Source organism: Nansenia antarctica, assembly GCF_963989245.1.
Source record: "Nansenia antarctica genome assembly, chromosome: 15".
Classification (NCBI taxonomy): Eukaryota; Metazoa; Chordata; class Actinopteri; order Argentiniformes; family Microstomatidae; genus Nansenia; species Nansenia antarctica.
Window position 1 is genome coordinate 13,610,464 of NC_137685.1, and position 12,553 is coordinate 13,623,016.

The 12,553-nt window shown below is 49.8% G+C and overlaps 1 protein-coding gene across 1 annotated transcript; it reads left to right on the forward strand.

The window, feature by feature from the left end:
- Positions 1–624: 624 nt before the first annotated feature.
- LOC308171153 (neuronal acetylcholine receptor subunit alpha-4-like) lies at positions 625–11,061 on the forward strand (the record flags this gene model as incomplete). The annotated part of the gene is made up of 7 exons (XM_080546009.1): positions 625–753; positions 1,070–1,114; positions 1,235–1,344; positions 2,095–2,311; positions 2,666–3,349; positions 3,987–4,217; positions 10,936–11,061. Exons 2-7 carry the CDS (start codon positions 1,085–1,087, stop codon positions 11,059–11,061), a joined length of 1,398 nt encoding a protein of 465 aa, XP_080402135.1. The 5' UTR covers positions 625–753; positions 1,070–1,084.
- Between the last annotated feature and the right edge of the window lie 1,492 nt (positions 11,062–12,553).

Genomic DNA, 12,553 nt, shown 5'->3' on the forward strand with positions numbered 1-12,553 from the left:
TTCTACCCTCCTCCCCTCTCCCACCTCTCTTCCCTCCCCTCTCCCACCTCTCCCCCCTCCCCTCTCCCCCTTCTACCCTCCTCCCCCCCCTCCCCACCTCTGCCCCCTCCCCCTTCTACCCTCCTCCCCTCTCCCCCCTCCCCTACTCCCCCTTCTACCCTCCTCCCCTCTCCCCCCTCCCCTCCCCTCCTCCCCCTCCTCCCCTCTCCCACCTCTCCCCCCTCCCCCTTCTACCCTCTCCCACCTCTCCCCCCTCCCCTTCTCCCCCTTCTCCCCCCTCCCCTACTCCTCCTTCTACCCTCCTCCCCTACTCCTCCTTCTACCCTCCTCCCCTCTCCCACCTCTCCCCCCTCCCCTACTCCCCCTCCTCCCCTCTCCCCCCTCTCCCCCCTCCCCTACTCCCCCTCCTCCCATCTCCCCTTTCCCACCTCTCCCCCCTCCCCTACTCCCCCTCCTCCCCTCTCCCACCTCTCCCCCCTCCCCTACTCCCCCTCCTCCCCTCTCCCACCTCTCCCCTACTCCCCTACTCCCCCTACTCCCCCTCCTACCCTCTCTCCCCTACTCCCCCTCCTCCCCTCCTCCCCCCCCTCCCCTCCTCCAGAGTGTTCCCACCCCGGGGCCAGGGCTCAGGCGGAGGACAGGCTGTTGAACACTCTCTTCAGCCGCTACAACAAGCTAGCACGGCCCGTGGCTAACACCACTGACGTGGTCAGCGTACGCTTCGGCCTGTCCATCGCTCAGCTCATCGACGTGGTGAGGGACAATGAACCATCGATTTCACTCCTGTGATATTTACATCGTAAATCCTACGTTCCCTTATTATAATAATGATACGTAATTATTATAATAATTATATTATTATTATTATTATTATTATTATTATACGTTCCCTTATCATAATGAATTAGAATCTGTGGTGCTAATAGTACAGTATGACACTTGAAACATGTGACCTTTCTTTTCAAGGGGTACCATGAATTTGCACTTTATCAGTCATTTAAGACCGTGATCATACAGTACATATCCCCTTCCAACAGCCAACTCTGTCTCATTGTTCTTTTTCTCCAAGGACGAGAAAAATCAAATGATGACCACAAATGTCTGGGTGAAACAAGTGAGTATCTCTCCATTGAATCATATGGATACTGTCGACAATGGCAGTTTTTGGGCAGCGATTTTGGTGTCGAGGTGTCTGTTTGTTGCCGTACTGTTACTGTTGGTTCTGCTCTTTCAGGAGTGGTACGACTACAAACTGAGGTGGAACCCTAGAGAATATGAAAACATCACGTCCATGAGGATCCCCTCACAGCTCATCTGGAGACCAGACATCGTTCTGTACAACAAGTACGTTTAGGTTTTCACCCCAAAGTGTCATTATTGATCCACTATAGCCTCCAACATCCAGGCTACCCACCACCCTCAAATACATGATAGTATACATTGTTTATCAGGGAAGGCTGGTGGAGGTAGCTGATGCCTCAACCGGCCTCCCCTAATAGACAAAAAACTCCATCCAAATACCCTAAATACAGAATGCTGTACATATAACATTCCATCCACATACTAACCATGGAGTTAAGATACTCTACCTCTCCATCTGCATACAATCTCACTCCAATCGAATCGTGCTTGTAGCTTGAATGTACAGTACATGTGTGATTCGTTTGGCTCCTGTAGTGGTTTTATATCATGTTATACTGAGAAATGTAAGTCTCTCTAAAGTAAGGGCGGAATCTAGCACTCAAGGAAGGCCCATTTCCTTCCTGTAAGGGATGAGCCAAGATTTGTGGCGCAGTGAATCATTCTGACTATGGACAGGGCCCATAACTTATGTAATCACAGATTTGTATAATATGATTGGTTCCCAAGAATGGTGACCTCATGACCAAGGACAGTTCTATAAATATGAGTCCCGCCCATCGTTGGGGGCTTTTTGCTTCCTGCTTGCTTCTTGCTGCTGCGCTCATGTAAACATTGGCTTAATAAAAGGCCTCTTTGGAGACAATTGATCTAAGCTCTTTGTGCCTTGTAAGTTCTACTAAATCTATTAAGAATCAATTATATCCACAACACTCCCCTCTCTCTCCTCTCCAGTGCCGACGGTGACTTCACTGTCACCCACCTGACCAAGGCCCACCTCTTCCACGACGGCTGGATCAAGTGGGTCCCCCCGGCCATCTACAAGTCCTCCTGCAGCATCGACGTCACCTTCTTCCCCTTCGACCAGCAGAACTGCACCATGAAGTTCGGCTCGTGGACCTACGACAGAGCCAAGATCGACCTGGTCAGCATGGCCAGCAACGTGGACCAGGTGAGTGGGCCAGCCAATGTGTACCAGGGGAGTGGGCCTGCACCGTGGACCAGGTGAGTGGGCCAGCCAATGTGTACCAGGGGAGTGGGCCTGCACCGTGGACCAGGTGAGTGACCAGCACCGTGGACCAGGTGAGAATTCTGCTCTTTTCCCCTGTCATTACATTCCAGGCTGTGACGTTGAGGACACATTGTCTGTTATGGGTCAATATGAACTGAATGCCTTTATCATTTCTCATCTCTCTCTATCTCTCTCTCTCTTGCTTTCTTTCTCTTTTGTTCTCTCTCTCTCTTTCCCTCCCTCCCTTCCTCTCTCTTCCTCCATCTCTCCCTGCCCCTCTTTCTGGACCGCCAGATGAACTACTGGGAGAGCGGCGAGTGGGTGCTCGTCAGCGCCGTGGCCAACTACAACATCAAGAAGTACGAATGTTGCCACGAGGTCTACTCCGACATCACCTACTCCTTCCTCATCCGGAGGCTCCCTCTCTTCTACACCATCAACCTCATCGTCCCCTGCCTCCTCATCTCCTGCCTGACCGTCCTGGTCTTCTACCTGCCCTCCGACTGCGGCGAGAAGATCACCCTGTGCATTTCCGTCCTCCTCTCCCGGACCGTCTTCCTCCTCCTCATCACCGAGATCATCCCCTCCACCTCGCTGGTGATCCCGCTGATCGGCGAGTACCTCCTCTTCACCATGATCTTCGTCACCCTCTCCATCATCATCACCATCTTCGTGCTCAACGTGCACCACCGCTCGCCGCGCACGCACACCATGCCGCGCTGGGTGCGCGCCGTCTTCCTGGAGGTCGTGCCCGGCGTCCTGTGCATACGGCGTCCTCCGGCCGTGGTCAAAGAGGTCAACGGCGGGAAGCTCGTGGAGATGATGCGCACCAGGGTCGGCCGCGGCGGCGGCGCGCGGGGGGGTGGCGTCTGGGGTAGCGGTGTGTGTTCTGGGCCCGGGGCCGGGGACGAGCCCTACTTCTCCCCCTCCACCTCCTCCTCCGCCACCTCCCCCCAGGGTGCCCCCCAGGACAGCTTGGCCCGTTCGTCCTCTCTCTCCCTGGGTCGGCGCACGGAGACGGGTCTGGGCAGGTCACTCTCCTCAAGCCACAGCCAGTACACCATCCTCCTGGAGGAACCCCCACCACCACCCCACTCCTCCTCCTCCTCCTTCTCTTCCACCCGGCCAGGCTGCTCCACACCGCCTCCTCCTCCTCCTCCCCTCCACCCCCACCTCCGTCGCGCCAGGGAGAAGCACCACCACCACCCCCACCCCCACCACCACCCCCACCACCACCACCACTGCCAGGGCAGGCCTAAGCTCCGTTCCCTCAGTGTGCAGTATGGCCTGGGAGAGAGAGAGAGGCCCCAGAGCTCTGTCCGCGGTCGCTCTCGCAGCATCCAGTACTGCAGCCTGCACGAGGTGGCCTCCAAGGTAATGCATGGATGCTGGTTCAGGACCCCCAGTTTAGAGGTGTGCGTGTGTGTGTGTGTGTGTGTGTATGAGTATGTGTGCGTATGTGTTGGAGGGTCAGCAAAGGCAGAAGACAAATATCAGCTTGTCCCCCCAAAAAAATCGAAAATGCTCATTCTATTCTATTCTATTCTATTTTCATTGTATTCCATCGCAGAGCTTGAATGGTAAAAGCCTCAGTAAGCCACAGCCTCTCTCCCAGAACCAGCCCCACCCCCTGGGGGAGGAGAGGAGGCGGAGCTGTCCTGTCCTGTGTAGGCGTCACACAGGAGGCGGCGGGGGTCCAGGCCGGGCAGACGCCACCAAGGCTGGAGGCTCCAGCAACTCCGGGGACGCCCAGGGTCTCCTCTCCCTGTCCCCCTCCCTGTGGAAGGCTGTGGAGGGGGTGCAGTACATCGCTGACCACCTCCGAGCCGAGGACATGGACTTCTCTGTAGGTTTTGATTGATTGATTGATTGAGAATGTTTATTTTGATCAATTCATAATACAGATATTAAACATTAAAAACATTAAAAACATAAAAAATGTACACAGTCACAATGCGTAACACCAGGACCAAAAAGGTGTAGGCTGAAGCCATGGCTTATTGCGCCTACCCTTTTTACATGTATGGTTTTTCCCCATGAGTACATAATCAAAACATTGCAACTTTTATAAACAAAATGTCACTTACGCATCTTAACAGAAAACTCAAAAGTACCAAACAAAAAACGATATTAATGCGCCTACCCTTTTTACATTAGGTGGATGAGTGACTGAATAAGAATATGGTTGACTAATAACAGTATGGTGTAATGTTTTGTGTTGCATGCTAACATGCTTTCGAAGAGAAATCAATTCGTTCACAACCTTATGGGTTCTGTGCTGTTCTACGTAAAAAAAACTAGTTCTAGTGCGAACGTGGGAGCTGGTGTTAGGGGGGGGCGTGTCTGTAATATTAGTGCTAATTTTAAGGCCAGAATTGTTCAGTGCACCTGACCGCTATTCAGCCCACCTGAGTGCATGCGAGACAGCGCCCCCTAGCCTAGCACTGTGGTACTTTCACCTGTTACTGCCGACGCAAACTAAACAATACACCTGCGCTTGGACCTGCTTCTGTTATATGCCGGCTGAAAATAGAGCCCAATCATTTTTACTGTCTGTATGAAATGTGTATTTAATGATTGACCATCTATGTCACACACACACACACACACACACACACACACACACACACACACACACACACACCAGGGACGTGCCGTCCATATAAGCAGGGTAAGCAGTGCTTACCCAACGAAAAAAGAAAAAAGGAAAATATTAAAATAAAAGTGCATGTAACCGTTTGTTTGTTTTCATTAAAAGAGTCGTATTTTAGGTCCCAGGGCAGCAGGAGTCATTCATTTTGACGTTGCATTTTTAGCGCCACCTGTAGGAGTAAAGCACTCCCTACTCTGCGTTGCATATAAGCACTCCGCTCTCTGCTTTCCCTCGCGTACATTCGAATGCGTGAAAATGTCTTTTTTATTTTTTTCCGATGCCTCAACCCGCTGTTTAATGTGACCAGGGTAAGCATGCTTACAGCCAATCAGAGTAGGTCTTTCATTCCGATAAGAGCTACTGATTGGCTCTTATCACTTTCAAGTTCACTTAACATTTCACCTCTCGCCCGGCAGAATAGCTTATGCCAGCTAGCTCAAACGATCTAAATAATAATAATCAATAAGGATAACTTGCTTGATTTTGTGAATATGGACATTACTGTCATCGACCTAAAGGGATTTCGTAGACTGGACTGGACTGGAAAAACACAACTACTGGCTAAAGGCCGCCCGGCCGCTCGCTCACCGATGTTCACACTGACCCAGAAAGGGAGAGTCGCCAGCGGCTACAGCAAGCCTGGTATGAGCGGTTTATATGATGTATATGATTCGCGAGGCTGGTGGCGATCTGTGCTTGTTTATATGTGTGATGTCCGGACTGGACTTGTAAGTAATAATAGTAGATAGAGAACGTGGTCCATCAAACGCAGGTTTATTCTTTACAGCATGAGTATGGCAGCCAACTACCCAGCATACACTTCAACTTCCTAGTTAGTCTAACACGTGATTCCGTCTTAAAGGGCAGGACACAACATTTCCCCCTTTCTGGAAAAGAGTTACTTGTACTAACAACAAGGCAAGCAAAAATGAAATGGTAGATTCAGCATGTATAAACAAAACAATATCACATTACCCAATCAATATCACATAAGGAAACTTAAATATTATTAATCTAGGTAATGACAGTCTAATACAATAACAATAGACCAAAGTAGTGCAAACAGTATAAGTGCAACAATCCCCATACAACAGGAATACAATTCAACAACTGTCAGTGACCCATTATTAGGCTATTCAAGAGACATAGTCCTTTAGCCATCCAGACCTCTGGATATTACGTCTAGGCCTGGGTGAATGATCAACCACAGGCTCTACAGTGTCTCCGTCTGTGGTTGCGGCAGTGTCTGGGAAAGCAGTGAGATGAGAGGCATTCCAAGTCTTTCCATCACTCAGAATGTATGTGCTGTCCCCCACCTTCTTGCTTATGGTGAGAGGATCACTGTACCTTCTGTGACCTTTCATCACATGCAGAGGATTCTTAACCCGCACTTTGTCCCCTTTTTGAAAAGCAGGAGGACGTGCACCACGTTTGGCATCAGTAGGCCTTCATCTTGGGCTGTCGTTCACTGACTCTGTGGCGAATGTTCATCGTCGCCGGAGTACACTCAGGAGCAGGAGGTAACAGAGTCAGCTTGGTTCGCATGGGCCGACCGTGGAGCAGTTCAAAAGGAGATGAACCAGTAGTGGCATGAGGAGTGGCACGGTAGACCTGGAGAAAGTCTACCACAGCTGGTTTCCAAGGCTGATGTTGCTGAATGGCCAGCTGGATGGTTTGTTTCAGCACCCGATTGAACCTTTCTATGGCCCCATTAGCAGCAGGGTAGTAGAGAGAAGATCGGCTGTGTGAGATTTGTCTGTCTTTCAGGAAGGATGTGAATGATGCAGACGTAAACTGCACACCGTTGTCAGTGACAATGTTCAGCGGGTTCCCATGCCGGCTGAACACAGATGACATAAAGGCAAGCACAGTGTTAGTAGTGATGTCTCGGGTGAAGGCTACCTCAGGCCATTTACTAAAGTAGTCAGTCATTGTAACAGCGTATCTGCAGTCTGGAGCAGCTGTTTCGAATGGGCCGACTATATCCATGGCAACCTTTTGCCATGGCCCATCAGGAAGTGGTACAGGTTGCAGTGGACCTGGACGTGGCTTTGCTGTCTTGTCATTTGACTGGCACAAGTGGCAGGCACGGATAGCACTGAGCACCTGATCATCCATTTTAGGCCACCAGTACAGTTCACGAAGTCTCTGTTTGGTCCGCACCACTCCTTGGTGGGACTCGTGAGCAATGGAGATCAGTGCAGGGCGGAGAGCGTCAGGGACAAGCACTCTGGAGCCTCGAAATATGAAGCTGTCCTTCACAGACAGTTCATGGCGGAGTGGGTAGTATGGTAGCAAGACAGGGTCGAGACCTTTAGAGGAAGGAGGCCAACCACTTGAGATGATGACGCGGAGCATTGTGAGCTCGGGACATGAGGCACAGGCAGAGTCCAGGTCAGCAGCAGAGAGAGACTCACTAGTAGAGGTGAGAAGAGCAACGTACTCCGTGTCGTCGTCAGCCGGAGCAGATGCAGCAGGCAGAGGTAAGCGAGACATGCAGTCGGCAGGTGCGTTGTCAGAGCCTGGACGGTAGGTGACATCGTAGTTGTAGGACATGAGACGGGCAGACCATCTTGCAACACGTAGACCAGCGCGACCGACACCCTTTGTAGTCATCAGTGTCGTGAGCGCTTGGTGGTCCGTCTTCAGAGTGAAACGGCGTCCCCACAAGTAAGTGCGCCACCGCTCCACAGCCCAGACGCAGGCCAGGGCTTCCTTTTCCACAACAGCATATTTGCGCTCAGCAGCAGAGAGAGTTCGAGATGCAAACGCAACAGTTCTCTCAACGTTGTCAGGGCCCACTTGTGACATCACAGCACCCAACCCGTAGTCAGATGCATCTGTAGATATGATAGTGTGCAGTGCAGGATCAAACAATGCTAGGGCTTGGCTCTTTACCAGCAGTTGCTTGACCCTTTCATAACTGGCTTGTGCTTCGTCAGTCCACTGAAATGCACTGTCCGTCTGTCTCAGGCATGCTCGCATAGGTTCCACCACAGTGGCATGGTTGGGCAGGAACTTAGAGTACCAGGAGAGCAAGCCGAGGAAGGAACGCAGTGTAGTAGCGTCAGTGGGTGCTGGAGCCTCAGCGATGGCCTGTATGCGTACAGTGTCTGGAAGCAGACCATCAGCAGAGACAGTGTGACCCAGGAATGGTAGACTGGGCTCACGGAAACGGCATTTGTCGTTATTAAGCTGCAAGCCAGCAGATTTCAGACGTTGCAGGGTAACTTTAAGAGCCTCGTCATGTGTGTGCCTGTCACTGCCATGTATGATGACATCATCAATGTAGTACTCCACACCCGGCAGGTCAGCGAGAATGATGCTCATCATCTTCTGAAAGGCAGCTGGCGCTGATGCCAGTCCATATGGCACACGGCAGAACCGATACAGTCCATCATGGGTGATGAATGCCGTTAGGTCGCGTGACTCCTCAGCAAGAGGCACCTGGTAGTAGGCGTTAGCCAGGTCAATGGATGAGAAGATGGTGGAGCCTTTCAGGCTGGAAAGGAGCTCATCCATATGAGGCAGTGGAAAGGCGTCAATAATGACCGCCTTATTGGGCTCACGCAGGTCGACACACATCCTTATTTTTCCAGTCTTCTTTTGTATGACGACAATGGGGGACACCCAAGCAGAGGCGTCGACAGGTTCGATCACTCCAGCAGCGAGTAAGCGCTTCAGTTCATCAGAAACTGCGTCTCTGACAGACAGCGGTAGCCGGCGCAGCTTTTGGCGTACCGGTGTGACAGAGGAATCGACCTTCACGCGGTGCACAAAGTTTTCTGCACACCCTACAGCAGCGGGAGCAGATGCAGTAGTGCACTGGAGCACAGGAGTAGGCAGAGATGCAGAGTCATTAGGAGGCACCACTTTGTTGTTTGCAATATGCACACTTAACACAGTCATTAGGTCCCTCCCCATCAGTGAGGTCCCCCTCTCCACAATGAAGAAGGTACCTGGAGCAGTGCGGCCATGGAGAGAAACATCAGCAGACATGCACCCCAGCACTGGAATGCTGGTTTTAGAGTAAGACACCAGCCTGGCAGTCGGTTCAGTAAGTGGAATGTTTTTAAAGTACTGTGCGTAGATGCTCTGTGGCAGTATAGAGACAGATGAACCAGTGTCAACCAGCAATTCCACTTTACTGGACTGTGAGTGTTCTGAAATAATCTCCACAGTGCATGTGATCTTATCACTATTACGTGCAGAATGTTCAGTATATAACACTGTAAATTCAGGGAGATCAACCTCACGTACCTCCTTGGTGTGTGTCTGTGTACTGCGACACACCTTGGCAAAGTGACCCACTCTGTTGCATTGTCTGCATGTAACTGATGCAGCTGGGCAGTTAGTTGCATTAGCTAAATGTCCATCTGATCCACAGCGGTAACATGTTTTCCGCTGTGAAGCCTCCCTAGGCTTTGTACGCTTACCCCACTGTCCCCCTTTTCGTTGTGGAGTGTGCTGCACCGCCTGCACAGATGCAGCCCGCGGCTCACAGAAGGCCTTAGCTTGCTCCGTAGCAGCCTCAATCTGTGTAGCAGTTGTCATGGCCCTTTCCAGTGTAAGTTTATTGTCCATCAAAAGTCTTTCACGGATCCGCGGGTTGTGTAGATGTTCAACTAGCTGATCACGGATCGCCTCATCCGCACGATCGCCATAGTCGCACGTAGCTGCAAGTTCACGTAGTGCAATCACATACTGAAGGACCGTTTCATTCTGCATCTGTACTCTCTTACGGAAAGCATGGCGTTCAGCAACAGTGTTTGTCTTGGGCACAAAGTACTCCTCCAACGCAGTCATTGCAGTATCGTAATCTGCACCTGTGTTCGGGAGCGAGTAGAAGAGACGCTGTCCCTCGGTGCCCAGGCAGTGTAGTAAGACGGCTCTACGCCGTGCAGCAGGCCAAGCATTACCGCTAGCATTGATGACCAGCAAATAGTTCTCAAAAATTTGCCGCCATGTCTTGAATGGAATGGTGGGCTCACCAGGCGCAGGCAGGAAAAAACAGGGAAACGGCACGTTTACAGCCATTGTAAAAAACTAGTAAACTCCGATTACTCGTCGCCAATTGTGATGTCCGGACTGGACTTGTAAGTAATAATAGTAGATAGAGAACGTGGTCCATCAAACGCAGGTTTATTCTTTACAGCATGAGTATGGCAGCCAACTACCCAGCATACACTTCAACTTCCTAGTTAGTCTAACACGTGATTCCGTCTTAAAGGGCAGGACACAACAATATGGTTTGAGTACTTTGAGAGGGAGGGTCTGTGATGTGATGTCAAGTGCCTGTGTGACAAAGTGTGAAAAGAAAGTGTGTTGTGTTTACTATGGAGGATGGAAACGGTGTGTGTCTGTGTTGTGCGTGTGTGCGTGTGCGATGTTGAAACTGGACTTGTAGATTTCAGTAGGTTGGCTACTTGAAAAGATCTTTGAACAATGAGCACCCCTGATATAGTCGAAACTGGCAACTGTTTTTTTTGTTTTTGGTAATCTGATCACAAAGTGACACTACAGTTTATTAGCGGGTTCTAGGGCATCAAAATTGCATTTCCTTGAAACTGCGTTCACTGATAGCGTGTATGTGTAATTACATGTATTTCTATATCTTATGCTTACCCAATCTAAAAGCTCACGGCACGTGCCTGACACACACACACACACACACACACACACACACACACACACACACACACCATAAATGATGCCAGTGACTTCATGATGTGGCTACCTTTTTCAAGGTCACATGACCACTACACAACAACACACTACAACAGAGTTAAAACCGGTTCACATAATAGGAAACATTATGATCATAATAACAGAACTAATAATCAACATTGTCTTGTCTTATTCTCTGACTGGACTGAGACACGGATGTATTGTTGTGTCCATTGCCTTCCAGGTCAAGCAGGAGTGGAAGTATGTCGCCATGGTGATCGACCGCATCTTCCTCTGTGTGTTCATCTTGGTGTGCATCCTGGGGACCGTCGGCCTCTTCCTGCCTCCTTGGCTGGCTGGAATGATCTAGAAACTCCATTCCTTTACTCAGGACTCAAGTTGGAAAAGACAATCAGGGGGGATGGTGGATTTTATCATATGGGGACAATTTTAGCATCCCCACAGCGTCAGTGACTTGGTAAAAATGTCATTGCATGTGTGCGTGCCCCCTCCCTCGCCCACAGTGGCCCACAATATGCGCAAAACTAAATGTTGAAATAGCAGTAATACCACGTTCATTGATAAAATGACATAAGGGATAGAAAGGGGGGAGGGCAGTTTTAGAAGGGGGATGATTTTGACTGTTTTTATTTAGGGGGGCCATGCCACCCCCCCTCAACTTGAGTGCTGCCTTTCCTTATCTATTTGTCTCCTACTCTTCTTCTGCACTGACATTATAGACCTGAACAGATTAAAACCATCAGCTGAAAGTCGTCCTCCCTCTTGTCTTCTTCTGTCCTGTGTTTCCAGGTCAGTATCGTGAGCTTAGAATTATAAGGTTCTATCTCCGTTTAGAATGAGAAGGTTCTATCTCCGTTTAGGGTCGTTCAGAGATATTGAGCGTCAACGTTGTTACATTCCATTATGTTTTGTGAGATGGAACCTTTGTATTTAGGATATGTAGATAGAGAGAGGAGGACGCTGCTGCTTTAGATCATTGGGACGCACCTGGACTGGCTGTTGATACACAGGATATATTGAGGTCCATGAGCTATAAATAACAAATAAATGGCCAAAAGGACATTCTGAAAGTAAGTGAAATGTGTTAAAAAAAAAAAAAAAAACTAACTTGCCCTCATAGCTGGTATTGCACTTTTGGGCTGAAATAACCTCAATTAAATCTCTGACACAGTTTTTCCCATTCCTCCGTGCAGAATTATTCCAGATGTGTGGTGTTTGAGGGGTGTCTTGTCTTGCATGCACAGCCCGTTTCAAATCACCCCACAGCATCTCAATAGGATTCAGATCCGGGCTTTCACTTCAGCCGTTCCAGAACTCTCCATTTCTTTCTTTTGAGCCGTTCGTTGGTGGATTTACTGGCATGTTTTGGGTCATTGTCATGTTGCATGGTCCACATCTGCTTTAGCTTCAGTTTTGCATGGTCTCACATTTTCCTCAAGCACCCTGTGATACAATATAGAATTCATGTTTGGATACTGGATTCTGATTGGCTAGCAACAGTGGTAAATACCCCCAACTCCCTTCAGTTCAGCTCCGACCGCATTTCCAGTATCAATGCGCCTCCCAATCAATCTGATTAAGAACACCTGTGCTGACTCCGCCCACTGTTTAGCCAATAGCAGTCTACCAATCTGGAGTGTCGTTCCAAGGCACCAATCACGAACAAGTTGGCTCAAAGGCCAGTGAATTGTGGCCAAGCCTACAATGCAATCGTTAATGTTGTTTATGGGACTATATTCTGTGGCGGAAGGATATATATATATATACACGGGTGTCAAACGAAAGAAGTGAGAAAACGTGCTGGTATAGAGATGGTAAGTAAGCACGCAGATCAGAAAGAG